The sequence below is a fragment of the Pristis pectinata genome, chromosome 8 (genome assembly GCF_009764475.1).
Source record: "Pristis pectinata isolate sPriPec2 chromosome 8, sPriPec2.1.pri, whole genome shotgun sequence".
NCBI classification, from domain to species: Eukaryota; Metazoa; Chordata; class Chondrichthyes; order Rhinopristiformes; family Pristidae; genus Pristis; species Pristis pectinata.
This window is the reverse complement of record NC_067412.1, coordinates 1,757,702-1,773,271: the sequence shown is the minus strand read 5'-3', so window position 1 is coordinate 1,773,271 and position 15,570 is coordinate 1,757,702. Positions and strand designations below refer to the sequence as shown.

Sequence of the window (15,570 nt, the reverse complement as noted above, 5' to 3'; positions counted from 1 at the left end):
AAAGACCCCACCCACCCGGGACATTCTCTCTTCTCTCCTCTTCCATCAGGTAGAAGATACAGGAGCCTGAGGGCATGTATCACCAGACTTAAGGAAAGCTTCTACCCCACTGTGATAAGACTATTGAACGGTTCCCTTACACAATGAGATGGACTATGACTTCACGATCTACCTTGTTGTGACTTTGCACCTTATTGCACTGCACTTTCTCTGTAGCTGTGACGCTTTGCTCTGTACTGTTACTGTTTTTACCTGTACTACATCGATGCACTCTGTACTAACCCAATGTAACTGCACTGTGTAATGAATTGATCTGTACGATCGGTATGCAAGACAAGTTTTTCCACTGTACCTTGGTACAAGTGACAATAATAAACCAATACTGATTCAGGCAATATTATGTGTGTGAGTGTATGTTTTGCTTTGATAAATCCTGGAAATTTTCTCACCAGTAGTGTACTCTTGAATCACTGGAAATTAGGTGACTCCCAATATCCAATGAGCAAGAGGAAAAATAGTTACGGCAGGTAATCTATCAGAAAAATTAGCAATTCTCCTTCCAATGCAACTCCAACAACAAAACCTATGGCAAATCATGTGAACTCAAACAAAGTACAGGCAGCTGGCATCAAGCGAATCCCTGGAGGAGTATAGAGATGCAGGAGCGTACTCAAGAAGGAAATCAGGAGGGCAAAAGGGGGACATGAGATAGTTTTGGCAGAGAAGAATAAGGAGAATCCAAAGAGAATTTATAAATAATATTAAGGGAAAAAGTAACTAGAGAGAGAATAGGGCCACTCAAAACCAAAGGGGACATTTTGTGTGGAGCCACAGGTGATGGGCAAGGTCCTTAATGAATATTTCTCCTCTGTTCTTACCGTGGAGAAACACACAAAGACTTCAGAACTAGGAAAAGTAAATGGGGAGGACTTGGGGATAGATTGCATTATAGTAGAGGAAGTGCTGGAAGAGGATTCTGAGGGATAAGATATACATGCAGCTGGAAAGACAAAGGTTGATTAGGGGTAGTCAGCATGGCTTTGTGCGTAGGAAATCATGCCTCACGAACTTGATTGAGTTTTTTGATGATGTGACGAAGAAAGTCAATGAGGGCAGGGCGATAGATGTTTTATATGGACTTTAGGTAAGGCCTTTGATAAGGTTCCACATGGTAGGCTGCTCTGGAAGGTTAGATTGCATGGAATCCAGGGAGAGCTGGCTAACTGATACACAATTGGCTTAATGGTAGAAAGCAGAAGGTGATGGTGGAAGGTTGTTTCTTGGATTGGAGGCCCATGACTAGAGGTGTGCCTCAGGGGTTGGTGCTAGGTCCATTTTTTAAAAATTATCTATATCAATGATTTGGCTAAGAATGTACAAGGCTTGGTTAGTAAATATGAAGAGGACACTAACATAGGTGGTACAGTGGACAATGAAGATTATCAAAAATTACAGGGGGATCTTGATCAGCTGAGTAAGTGGGCCAAGGAATGGCATATGGAGTTTAATTTAGCTAAGTGTGAGGTGTTGCATTTTGGAAAGTCATATCCAGGAAGGCCTTTCACAGAGAACAGCACAGCCCTTGGTAGTGTTGCAGAACAGAGGGATCTTGAAGTATAACTACATGGTTCCCTGAAAGTGGAGTCACAGGTAGTCAGGGTGGTGAAGAGGGCTTTTGGCACGCTGGCCTCCATCAGTCAAGGCACTGAATATAAAGGATGGGAGGTCATGGTGCAGGGTTGTATAGGATGCTGGCGAGGCCACACTTGGAGTATTGTGTTCAATTTTGGTTGCCCTGCTATAGGAAAGATGTTATTAAACTGGAAAGAGTGCAGAAAGGATTTAAAAGGATGTTGCCAGAACTAGAGGGACTGAGTTTATAGAGAGAGGTTGAACAGGCTAGGACTTTATTCCCAAGAGCATAGGAGACCAAGAAGTTATCTTATAGGGGTGTATAAAATCATGAGAGGCTTCAATAGGGTGAATGCACTGTCTTTTTCCCAGGGCTGGGGAATCAAGAACTAGAGGACATAGGTTTAAGGTGAGAGAGGAAAGATTTAATAGGAACTTGAGAGGCAACTTTTTTTTGTACATAAAGGGTGGTGTGTATGTGGAATGAGCTGCCAGAGGAAGTGGCTGAGGCAGGTACAATAACAATGTTTAAAAGACAGTTGGACAGGTACATGGATTGGAAAGGTTTAGAAGGTTATGGGCCAAACATTGGCAAATGGGACTAGATTGGATGGAGCATCTTGGTCGGCATGGAACAGTTGGGCCAAAGGGCCTGTTTCGGCGCTGTATAACTCTATGAACTCTAAGTCATCGTGGATATGAATCTGCATTAACACTGTTAAAAGTAACTGCACAGAAGCAAAGTATCAGCAGTAAGGCCATGACATCCATAAGCACTCATCTATACTATATCTCTTGAATCTCATTTATTGACTGCTATTGGTAACGTAAACTAAACTTACTTGTTTTTCCAATCAAGTTAATATGCCTCATGACTTACCCAGAGAGCAAACCTGAAACACCTTGCTTCCAGGCATCTGACAATGGCAAACACATCCCCACTGATTGGTACACAGCACTTTGTAATATAAATAAGAGTTAGTAGACACACTTGGAAGTTATAGATCTGTATGGTCATCCTATGAATGTACAATCTATTTCAAAGAATGTGGAAGCCAAACTAAAATGACACAGCTCAAAAACTCTGGAAAAGTAATGCCTAGTGAGGTTGCTTGAGTTTTCCAAGCAGGGGCTAGCACTGTGCAGCAGGAAAATCTTTGTCTTCTCAAAATGCGTTTCCTTGCATTTATTTGGTAGCGTAGCGGTTAGTGTAATGTTATTACAGCACCAGCAACTCGGGTTCAATTCCAGCCACTGTCTGTTTGTATGTTTGTATGTCCTGCCGGTGACTGCGTGGGTTCAATTCCAGCCACTGTCTGTTTGTATGCTTGTATGCCCTGCCGGTGACTACGTGGGTTGGCGCCAGAAGCGTGGCGACACTTGCGGGCTGCCCCCAGAACATTATGCAAAAGAGGCATTTCACTGTGTGTTTCGATGTACTTGTGAATAATAAAGATATCTTATATAACCACCCATGAGCATGGATTGATTTCTTGCTGCATTCCACATCTTCCTTCCTCACTACCCTACATTAAGTGCAAATCATTAATATACACCACAAGGTACCCCAGTACTGAAATAAAACAGACAATTCTGTAAATATTTAAGTCAGACAGCAGCTGTGGTGAGAGAAACAGGGTTAATATGTCAGGGCAATAATCATCAATGAGAACCAGGAAAAGGCAGAGATTAAGAAAGATTTAAGATGCGGAGATGGTGCATTTGGGGATGAGGAGAGAGGGGGGAACACAAAGACCTGATATGTTAACTCCAGTTTACACTCCAAAGATGCTGTCTGATCTACTCAGTGTTTCCAGCAGCTGCAATATTTTGCTTTTGGATCTAATCCCAAGTGCTGGAGGACCCAAATGTTATTGGATTGCAGTTGTTGTTAAACTCCGTAACCATTGCTGGCTGCTTTTTGCTAATAAGCCAATTTTGGATCTGACATGCCTGTTTCCTTTGCATTCTGTGAGGTTTTCATTTTTCTGACCAGTCAACTTGATTGAATATCTTGCCAAAATCCAAATTGACTTTCTCAAATATGTAACCCTCCATCAATCCACCACATTACTTCCTCAAAAAATTTTGTTAACCAGATGTGATCTTCTCCAACAACTCTAATCAGATTGTCCTGGATTCAGCGTGTGCCTTTCTCACTGATTTAGAGTGTCTCTCAGAATTAGATTGACCAGCAGTAATTCCTTGGTCTACCTTTCTCTATTTTCAAGTAACGGACCATATTAGCAACCACTCTGTCTACCAGCATCATGCCTGACAGTCAGAGCCTCTGTCATTTCCTCCCTTAATTGTTGTAATAGATGCAATTCATTTTAGAGAACTTAAAAATGTACCTAATTTTGGAGATGCAAATCCACTAAGGAAATATCTTCTTTAAACATACATGATATTTCACACACTCCTTTTTCAACTAAACGTATCATTTTTCATTTGTGCGGACAGAAGCACATCTTCCAAGTCTACACAAATACTTCCACATAGGCCTCCAATAGATCCAATTCTTTTTAATCCTTTGCCTTTTTTTTGCATCACTTACTTCCCTTGATTTTACCTGCCAATATTTTTTCATGCATATTCTCTACCTCCTAACCTCCATTTTAAATTCATCCCTGCATGTTCTATATATTTTAAGGCTTTATGCGATATTAAGCTCTTGGTGTTTGACAATCTTTTTATTCCTGCCTTACCTTAATCCTCATCTTCAACTTTCAGGGTTAGGATTTGTTAATCCAGAGTCCCACACTTTTCAGTAAAGATGTAGTTGCTCTGAATCCTCTAGCTTCTTTTTGAATATCTCCCACCGACCTGACACTGATTTACCTTTAAATGACTGTTTCCAGTCTAAATTGTACCCCAGCCTTGTAAAGTGGATCATAACCTAATTGGGAAGTACAACTCCTGGTCCTTGTACTTTCTAAAACCATGCTAAATCTTACAGAATTACGATCACTTCCACCAAAAGTCCACTATCATAGATTACACTTCCCAACAACTGCTCAGAACTAACCTCCGTTGTGTCCGCTGTAGATTAGATATTATATCTGCTGCAGATTAGATATTAAAAACAGAAATATGTATATAGACAAATGACCAATGTCTTGGCCAAAGAGTAGGTTAAATCCAAAGAGGCAATGATCTTTGTGCAAGATACAAATCACCCTTTTCCAGGAATTTAAGTTCTGAGGAAAGATGAAACAAAAGGAATTAATGGAAACAGGAGCGCAGAGGTTAAGTTATTGGCGTAGTATCCACAGGCTTGGACTATTCATTCAGAAACAAATTTGAATCTTGCAATGGCAATTGGAGAATTTGATTTCAAGCAACTAAATAAATCAGGAACAAAAACCTAGTATCAGTAATCATGACAACCAATCAACTGACAACGTATCTGCAGAATTAGGAGACTGGTTCTTCAGAGAAGAAAATGTGTGAGCCTATGCAAACCCAGACACACCACTGTGGTTACCCATCTCCTGAACGTCCTGGCAACCCACTCATTTCAAGGGGGAAACAGACCATAAACTCTGCTTGCAACAGCCACAGCCTGTGATCAGATACAAAATTAAACACAGCAACTATTCAAAGTAGTAATGGAACATTGAGACACATCAGATCAAGGGACCAATTTCTCAACTTTGGTTTGAGAAACACCCAAGACACAACAAAGACTACAGTTGACTACCATTGTATCAGTCTGCCATACTATGCATTAATGCAGAGTACACCAAAAAAATACCGTGGTAAAGCAAATGATTCTCTAATCTTGCTGACGGCGCAAAAGGGTCTTAAATCAAGTCTGAGCTACTGGCTCAGACATTTATTCAAAGCTGTTTACCCTTAAATACATCCAATAACACAAACCCAGAGTCATACAGTCATCCCTTTGGCCCTATTCGTACATGCCAACTGAGGTGCCTTCCTGAGCTGGTCCCATTTGCCTGCATTTGGCCCATATCTCTCGAAACTTTTCCTTTCCATGAACCTGTCCAAATATCTTTTAAACATTGTAATACTACCTGCTTCTACCACTTTCTCTGGAAGCTCATTCCATATACCCACCACCCTCTGTGTGAAAATATTGCCCCTCAGGCCCCTTTAATTCTTTCCCCTCTCATCCTAAACCTATGCCCTCTAATTTTAGACTCCCCTACCCTGGGAAAAAGATTGTGACCATCCGCCTTACCAATGCCCCTCATTTTACCAACCTCTATAAAGTCACACCTCACCTTCCTTCACTCCAGAAAAACAGTTCCAGCCTATCCAGTGTCTCTTTGTAACTCAAGCCCTCCAGTCCCATGAATCTTTTCTGCAGCCTCTCCAGCTTAATCACATTGTCCCTGTAGTGTGGCAACCAGAAGTGCACACAATATTCCAGGTGCCAACATCCTATACAGCAGTAACATGACGTCCCAACTTCTGTACTCAATACTCCATCTGAAGGAAAGCATGCCATACGTCTTCTTCCCCAATCCTTGTCCAATCTTCCCCACCTTGTCCACCCGTGTCGCCACTTTCGGGGAACTATGTACCTGTACCCCATGGTCTCTCTGTTCAACAACACTGCCCAGTGTCCTGTCATTCATTGTGTATGTCCTGCCTTGGTTCAACTTCCAAAGTGCATTACTTCACACTTGTCTTGAGTTAAATTCCGTCTGCCATTCTTGGATCATTCCAGACTTTGCAGGATGTGTACTGACAATCAAAAAGGGCAATACGTCAGAACTGGGGAGGTGGGACCAGTACAAACCGGATGGTCTACACCAGGGAAGGACTGGGATCAATGTCCTAGGGGAATTGTTTGCTAGTGCTGTTGGGGAGGGTTTAAACTAATATGGCAGGGGGATGGGAATCCCTGCAGAAAGACAGAGGGAAGCAAAGCAGAGACCAGAGCAAAAGATAGAAAAGAGAAAAGTAAGAGTGGAGTACAGAAAAGTCAAACGCAAAGGACACAAAGGTTACTGGATTCTAAAGGAACAATGACTGTAAGAGCACTTTATCTGAATGCCCGTAGTATTCGAAACAAGGTCAGTGAACTTGTGGCACAAATCAGTACAAAGGGGTATGATTTAGTGGCCATTATAGAAATGTGATTGCAGGGTGGAGATGAGTGGGAATTAAATATCCAAGGGTATCAGGTAATACAGAAGGATAGGCAGGAAGGTAAAGGAGGTGGGGTAACGCTCTTAATTAAGGATGAGATCAGGGCAATAGAGAGAGACAATATAAGATCCAAGCAGCAGAATGCTGAGTCCATCTGGGTTGAGATTAGGAATAGTAAAGGGAAAAAAAAATCACTTATCTGAGTTGTCTATAGACCACCAAACAATAACATTACAGTGGCACTGGCAATAAACTAAGAAATATTTGATGCATGTAAGAATGGAATGACAGTCGTCATGGAGAACTTTAACTTGCACATAGATTGGACAAATCAAGTCAGCTGAGGCAGTCTTGAGGAGGACCTCATAGAATGCATCCGTGACAGCTTTCTTGGACAGCATATTCAAGGAAGAACCTACAAGGGAAAATGATATCTTAGATCTTGTCCTGTGCAATGAGACAGGTAAAATTAACGATCTTGTAGTTAGGGATCCTCTTGCAAAGAGTGATCATAGTATGAATGAATTTCTCAAACAAATGGAGGGTGCAACAGTTTGATCTAAAACCAATGTATTATGCCTAAACAAAGGAAATTATAATGGGATGAGGGAGGAGTTGGCTAGTGTAGACTGGAAACACAGACCATATGGTGGGACAGTTGAGGAACAATGGAAGACTTTCACGGTGCTCAACAAAAGTATATTCCAATTAAAAGCAAGGACCGTAAGGGTGGGGAGAGCCAGCCTTGGATAACTAAGGAAATAAATGAAGGCATCAAGCTAAAAGCTCATACATACAAAGTCGCCAAGAGTAGTGGGAAACTGGAAGATTGGGAAAACTTTAAAAAGCAACAAAGAATCACTAAGCAAGCAATAAAGGAAAGGGAGGATAGATTATGAAAGTAAACTAGCACAAAATATAAGAACAGAAAGTAAAAGTTTTTACAATTATATAAAGCGGAAGAGGGTGGCTAAAGTGAACGTAGGTCCTTTGGAAGGTGAGAAGGGGGAATTAACATTGGGTAATGTGGAAATGGCCGAGGCCTTGAACGACTATTGTGTGTTGGTCTTCACGGTGGAGAACACGTTTAACATGCCAAAGAGAGATGTTATGAATGCAATAGAAGGTGAGAACCTCGATACATTCGCTGTCACTAAAGAGGTAGTGATGAGCAAGCTAGTGGGCCAAAAGGTAGACAAGTCCCCTGGTCCTGATGGGATGCATCCCAGGGTACTGAAAGAAATAGTGGAAGTTATAGTAGAGGTGTTTGTGATAATTTACCAGAATTCTCTGGACAGGTCCTGGCAGATTGGAAGACAGCGAATGTCATGCCACTGTTTAATAAAGGATGTAGGCAAAAGGCAGGTAACTATAGTCCAGTTAGCTTAATATTGGAAAATGCCTGAAGCTATCATTAAGGAAGAAATAGCGAGACATCTGGATAGAAGTGGTTCCATCAGGCAGACACAGCATGGATTCAGGAAGGGCAGGTCCTGCTTTACACACTTTGTTCTTTGGGGATATAATGAGTGCAATGGATAGAGGGGAATAGGTGGATGTTGTATACTTGAATTTCCAGAAGGTGTTCGATAAGGTGCCACATAAAAGACATCCATAAGACAAGGATGCATGGAATTGGGGGTGATGTATTAGCATGGAGAGAGGATTGGTTAACCAACAGAAGGCAGAGAGTTGGGATAAATGGGTGTTTCTCTGGTTGGCAATCAGTGGTGAGCAGGGTGCCGCAAGGGTTGGTGCCGGGCCCACAACTGTTCACAATATACATTAATGATCTGGAAGAGGGGACTGAGTGCAGCGTATCTAAGTTTGCTGACGACACTAAATTGAGAGGAAAAGCAAATTATGCAGAGGATGCAGGGAGATATATAGGTAGGTTAAGTGAGTGGGCAATGGTCTGGCAGATGGAGTACAATGTTGGTAAATGCGAGGTCATCCACTTTGGAAGGAAAAATAGAGGAACAGATTATTATTTAAATAGTGAAAGATTGCAGCATGCTGTTGTGCAGAGGGACTTGGGAGGGCTTGTGCATGAATTGCAAAAGGTTGGTTTGCAGGTGCAACAGGTTATCAAGAAGGCAAATGGAATGTTGGTCTTCATTGTTAGAGGGACTGAATTTAAGAGCAGGGAGGTTATGCTGCAACTGTACAGGGTACCGGTGAGGCCGCACCTGGAGTACTGCGTGCAGTTCTGGTCTCCTTGCTTGAGGAAAGATATACTAGCTTTGGAGGCGGTGCAGAGGAGGTTCACTAGATTGATTCTGGAGATGAGGGGACTTAGCCAATGAGCAGAGATTGAGTCGTCTGGGACTATACTCACTGGAATTCAGAAGAATGGGAGGTGATCTTATAGAAACATATAAAATTATGAAAGGGATAGAGGCAGGAAGGTTGTTTCCACTGGTAGGTGAGACTAGAACTAGTGGACATAGCCTCAAGATTTGGGGGAGTAGATATGGGACGAAGGTGAGGAGAAACTGCTTTTCCCAGAAAGTAGTGAATCTGTGGAATTCTGTGCCCAGGGAAGCAGTAGAGGCTGCCTCATTAAATATACTTAAGACACAGTTAGATAGATTTTTGCATAGTAAGGATTATGGGGAAAAGGCGGGTGGGTGGATCTGAGTCCATGGTCAGATCAGCCATGATCTTATTGAATGGCAGATCGGGCTCGACGGGCCAGATGGCTGACTCCTGCTCCTATTTCTTATGTTCTTATGTAACCCATTAAATGACAGGTTTATCAGCTTAGCTAATGTACAGACATAAAAATTAAGAGCAAGAGTGGCCCCACAAGCCAGCTCTGCTATTTAATATGGCCGATCCCACTGTAACCTTTCACTCCCTGGTTTATCAAGTGTATGCCTATCTATCTAACAAAAGAATAAACAAAAACTTTGCTTTCACCACACTTTGAGGTAGAGTTTCAAAGACTCACAATTTTCAAGAGAGAAAGAAAAAATATCACCTCATCTCTGCCTGTATTTTTTTTTAAATCAATGACCCCAGTTCTACATTCTCTCACAAGGAAACATCCTCTCCACATCCATCCTATCAAGAGCCCTTGGGATCTTCCATGTTGAAATCAAGGTCCTCTCATTCTTCTGAACTCAAGCAAATTCAAGCCTAACCCATCCGACCAGTTGTCTTTAGACAACCTACTTATGCAAGGTATTAGTCTAGTAAACCTTCCCCAAAATGCTTTCAAAGCATTAGATAGGAGACTAATGCTGTACACAGTGCTCCAGATGTGGTGTCACCAATGTCCTATATAACTGGAAGAATTACTGCAATGCATCATCAGGGACGCCATACACTGATGTGGAAGGGATCACTGGACTGCACGGCCTGGCTTCTAAGAACATAATTAAAGCCTTGCCATCCAAGTCTGTCAAATTCTTCAGAGTTACAAGGTTGATGGATGAAGGTAGTTAGTAGAGATGATAAATGCACTTTGAGAAAGGGCACATTCTATAATGGACAGTGATAATAGACACATTCTTGGATTGGAAACGGAATGGTTACACATTTGTCAACACAACTTGCATCAGCAACAGTGATACTGCATGGCCACTGGTTACATGAATCCCAGAGGATTCTTGAACTCTTGATAAGCAAAGGTTGGAAAGTTATGGGGGTGGGGGAAGGTGGTAAACAAGAATACAGATTTGGGATTATAACCAGATCAGCCATTATCTTATTTATTGGAGCAGGCTTGAGAAACCAAGCTGTTTACTCCTCTCCCTGATTCACATGTTCTTCTGCACAGGGAATTATGTCCCAAGCATTGCTCTTCACACTGTACAGATAAAAGTGTGATATTGGTGCACATTAATAAATGATTGAATGCACGTCCCAAAAGTCCATGCTGGCACTAGAACTCATAAGGCGATGACTGATCTCCACCAATGAAACATAGGAGCAGCAGGTGATAATTAGCAGTGATTAATGCAGAAAGATGCATGTGGGTAACTTAGTGGTGAGCTAGCTTTTGGAGTGAAATACGTTGAGACCCATGTATAATAATGAACTAGAATTTCTGTAGAGCTGTGGTGCTCAACCTTTTTGGGGACAACTCCAACGGACAAAGTCCCCCACTTCCTGAGAGGTTCTTGCTTCTGCTATTGCAACTGCACTGATAGTGCATTCTTCATGGGGTTCAGTGGGAGAGTACCAACTTTCTCCCTGAAAGTGGCCGCACAAGTTGACGGGGTGGTAAAGGCAGCACGTGGCATGCTTTCCTTTATTAGTCAAGGCACTAAGTTCAAGAGTCAGGAAGTTGTGTTGCAGCTTTATAAAACTCTGGTTAGGCTGCATCTGGTGTATTGATTTCAATTCTGGTCGCCCCATTATAGGAAGGATATGGAGGCTTTGGAGGGGGTGCAGAAGAGGTTTATCAGAACACTGCTTAGATTAGAGGGCATATGTTATAAAGAGAGGTTGGACAAACAAGGGTTATTTTCTCTGGAATGGCAGAAGCTGCTAGGAGACCCGAAAGAGGTTTATAAAATTATGAGAGGTATAGATAGACAGCTGGTATCTTTTTCCCAGGGTCAAAACATCTAATACTAGAAAGCATGCATTTAGTTGAGGGGGGGAAAATTTGAAGGAGACGAGTGGTGGGTGCCTAGAATGTGCTGTCAGGGTTGGTCGTGGAGGCAAATATGATAGAGCTGTTTAAGAGGCACATGAGTATGCAGAGAATGGAGGGATATGAACCATGTGCAGGCAGCAGGGATTAGTTTAATTAGGTGTCATTAGCCTAATTAGTTCAGCACAACATGGTGGGCTGAAGGGCCTGTTCCTGTGCAGTACGGTTCTCTGTAACTACCTGTAATTACACAGGGAAACCTGGGCACTGAACATGAAGAAGGTGGGGCCTGAGCAGGTTCACTGATTCCATTCGAGTCAATGGACAAAGATAGCTCAGAGAAAGGCAAGTTTCAGGTCGGTCACCTTGTTTTGAATTAAACTTAGTTGACCAATGCACTTAATTGTTTTAGATTTCACTGAATCTGGTTTCAGTGGAGACACAAGAGGCTGCAGATACTGGAATCTGGAGCAACAAATGACTTGCTGGAGGAACTCAGCAGGTCGAGCAGCATCCGTGGGGAAGGAAAGGAATCGTTCACGTTTTGGGCTGGTACCCTGCATCTTTAGTTTTAGTGAAGTATTATCCAGGACAGGGAATACGTTCCAGAGTGGATAGTGAGAAACGGTTCCCTGTAACTGAGATGGCTAAGATCAGAGGGCATAGGTTTAAGGTGAGGAGGCAGGTACCCTCACAACATTTAAAAAGTATCTGGATGAGCACTTGAATCACCAAGGAATACCAAGTGCTGGTAAATAGAATCAGTCCAGATGGTCACTTGATGGTCAGCATGGAACATGGCAGGTTATGCATGTTTGTTTTTTAAGAAAGCTTAGAAAAATGTGTGAAACAAGTAGCTAGGGAAAGCTAGGATCACTCAAGAACAAAAGAGGGAATTTGTGCATGGAGCCAGAGGTTTGGAGCGAGGTCCTCTATGACTGTAACACCTTATTCTGCACTCTGTTATTGTTTTACCTTGTACTACCTCAATGCATTGTTGAAATGAAATGATCTGTACGAACAGTATGCAAGACAGGTTTTTCACTGTACTGCTGTACTTGTGACAAATAATAAACCAATTTACTTGGCATCACTATTTAACAAGGACATGGATGATGGTGAGATCAGGGAGGAGTATGTTGATATTCTAGGGCATGTCAATATTAAAGGAGGAATTGTTACGTCACTAGAAAAATATTATGGTGCAAGCCCCCAGGGCCTGATGGGATCTATCGCAGAATACTGAGGGATGAGATTGCTGGAGCCTTGACAGACAGTTCTGTATCCTCATTTGCCATTGGTGATGCCCCAGAAGATGGGAAAATAGCCAATGCTGTTACTTTGTTTAAGAAGGTCAACAGAGATAATCCAAGAAATTATAGGCCAGTGAACTTTACATCGGTGGTAGGGAAATTATTGAAGATCCCTAGGGACAGGATTTACTCACATTTGGAAAAGCGTGGACTTATTAGGGATAGTCAGCATGGCTTTGTGCGGGGGAAGATCCTGTCTCAAAAATCAGATAGAGTTATTTTGAGGAGGTGACGAAGATTATTGATGAGGGTCATGGAGTGGATGTTGTATACATGGACTTTAGTGAGGCATTTGACAAGGCCCATCATGGTTGCCTGGTCAGGAGATTAATTTGCGTGTAATCAGTGAGCTGGTAAGTTGGATACAAAATTGGCTTGGTCATAGACAACAGGAGGCAGTGGCAGGGGGGGTCTTTTCCTGATTGGAGATTTGTAACTAGTGATGTTCCGCAAGGATCAATGCTGGGATCTCTACTGTTATAGAGAATGCAAATTGTCTCATTAGCAAGTTTACAGATGACACAAAAACTGGTGGAGATGTGGATAGTGAGAAAGGTTTGTCACGGGTCAGAGCAGAATATAAATCAGCTGGAAATTTGGACAGAGAAATAGATGAAGTTTAATCCAGACAATTGTGAGATAATACATTCTGGGAGGTTACATGCAAGAGGAAAATATACAGTAAATGGCAGGACCCTTAGAAACACTGATGTACAGAAGGATCTTGGGGTGAAAATCCATAGCTTCCTGAAAGTGGCAACGCAAGTGGATAGGGTGGTAAAGAAGGCATTCAGCACACTTGCCTTCATCGGTTGGGGCACTGAGTATAAAAGTTGGCAAATCATGTAGCAATTCGATAAAACTGTGGTTAGGCCACATTTGGAGTATTGTGTGCAGTTCTGATCACCACACTATAGGAAGGATGTGGAGATTTTGGAGAGGGTGCAGAAGAGGTTCACCAGGATGTTGCCTGGATTGAAGTATATTAAATATAGAGGTTGGACAAACTTGGATTGTTTTTTCTGGAGCAGAGGCTGAGGGACAACCTGATAGAAGTCTATAAAATTATGATCGGCATAGGCTTAGATGGTCAGAGTCTTTTCCCCAGAGTGGAAATGTCAAATACTTAGGGGGCATAGCTTAAAGGTGAGTGGGTCAAAATTTAAACCCAGACAAGGAATTTTTAATTTTAGAAAAGAAACAGAGTTGTAGGTGCCCGATATACACTGCTAGGGCAGATGGTAGAGGCAGATACAATAGCAAAGTTTAAGCAGCATTTACATGAACAGATGGGGAATAGTGGGATACAGACCACATGAAGGCAGATGGAATTAGTTAGATTGGCATCATGGTTAGTGCAGACACAGTGGGCCAAAGGGCCTGTGCTGTACTGTTCTGAGTTAATACCCCTGATGCAGGGTTTTGACTCAAAACATCAACAGTTCCTCTCCTTCCACAGATGTTCCTCGACCCACTGAGTTCCTCCAGCAGACTGTTTGTTGCTCCAAATTCCAGCATCTGCAGTCTCGCATCTCCAAGAAGCAACATGAACTATTTGTGCTTCCATTTTTTTATGTTCTGAAGTAACCATGGCTTAACACTTCACACATGAAGATGGCAGCCCAACACTGCATCAGTCCTCAGTAACTTAGTGGAGATCAACCTAGATATTTGCACTCAAGTCTCTGGAGTGGGGCTTACATATTATGAAACAGGAAGCCACCATTGGCCCAATAGGTCAGTCCCAGGTCCCAATGAACCAATCCGATCAGTCCCATGCCCCTCGTTTTCCCGGTATCCCTACAAATCATTCTCCCCCCCCACCATTCTCTCCCTATCATAGGGATTGGTACCTTAACTGGCAAATGAAGATTGCCCCTAGTTTGTAGGCAAATGGCAGAATCTGTGGCGAGTGGGTGGGAACATGAGGAAGAATATAAAAACAATAGGATTAATGTAGGACTAGTGTAAAGGGGTAGGTGGTCAGCACAGACTGAAGTGGGCTGAAGGGCCTGTTTTAGTGCTAATCCGGTCCACGGCTATGATTTCCGAGCTGAATCAAATGTAGATATCAGAAGACAATAGCATCCAACTCATCAATACCGTTTGCAAATTCATTGTTGAAGGCAGCATCTTACCCCGAGGGCCGGTGGTAGGAACGCTGCAGCAGAGGGATCTGGCGTGGGTCCCCACACCCTGGCTGCACGCAGAAAAACACCCGATTCAGCAGTAAGCAACCGAGGTGCAACTGACAGAAAGGGGCTGGAGGACCTTCTCCCAACGGTGACACCCGTCCGTTTGCTCGGGACTCGGTTGCTAAGCAAGGACAAGCCCCAGTGCACGGAAGCAGGGAGAGGCCGGGGCCCGGGGCGTGTCAGGCCGGGGAGGGAGGCCTAGGGCAGGGCAGCCTCCCCTCACGGCAGCTGCGGGCGGCGGGGAACTGTCCCGGGACGGGGCCGAGGCACACTCACCATGGTTGTACTGCGACGACCTGCCGGTCCAGCTCATGCTCCAGCGCCCTGAGCAGTCCCTTTAAGCGGCGGCGGCTCGGGAGGCGGGAGGCGGGCTGCGTCTCTCGGGCCTACGGGCCAGGCCTCCTCCGCGCCATTTCCGCCGCCGGCCCCGGATCCGCCCAACGCGCAAGAGCGGGCCGGCTCAGACCGGATCGCGCCGGATCCCAGCGTGCTCGCTCATTGGCCGGCTTGCGGGGCTCGCGCCTCGCTATTGGCTGGTTGGCAGCGTGCCTGGTGATTGGTTGTGCTGGGGGGAGCCTCTGGTTGGTTGGTTTGGATGCGGGGCTGGGCGGAAGCCCTGCTGCCATTGGCTGTGCCGGGAGCGACCGACTGGCAGGTCAGGTGACCAAGCGCCGCGCGTGCTCGGTCTCCCCACCACGTGACC

At 43.7% G+C, this 15,570-nt stretch overlaps 1 protein-coding gene across 4 annotated transcripts in view; it reads right to left on the bottom strand.

Annotated features, from left to right (window-relative positions):
- xpo6 (exportin 6) overlaps positions 1-15,366 on the bottom strand; it is a 129,235-nt gene extending 113,869 nt beyond the window's left edge. For 2 of the 4 annotated variants that reach the window (XM_052020743.1, XM_052020745.1), the window contains exon 1: positions 15,144-15,358. In XM_052020743.1, the coding sequence (XP_051876703.1) occupies positions 15,144-15,146 (3 nt within the window). In that variant the 5' untranslated portion in view covers positions 15,147-15,358. Of the gene's footprint in view, positions 1-15,143 lie in introns of all 4 variants that reach the window. The other 2 variants (XM_052020742.1, XM_052020746.1) reach the window with 2 other exon arrangements.
- Between the last annotated feature and the right edge of the window lie 204 nt (positions 15,367-15,570).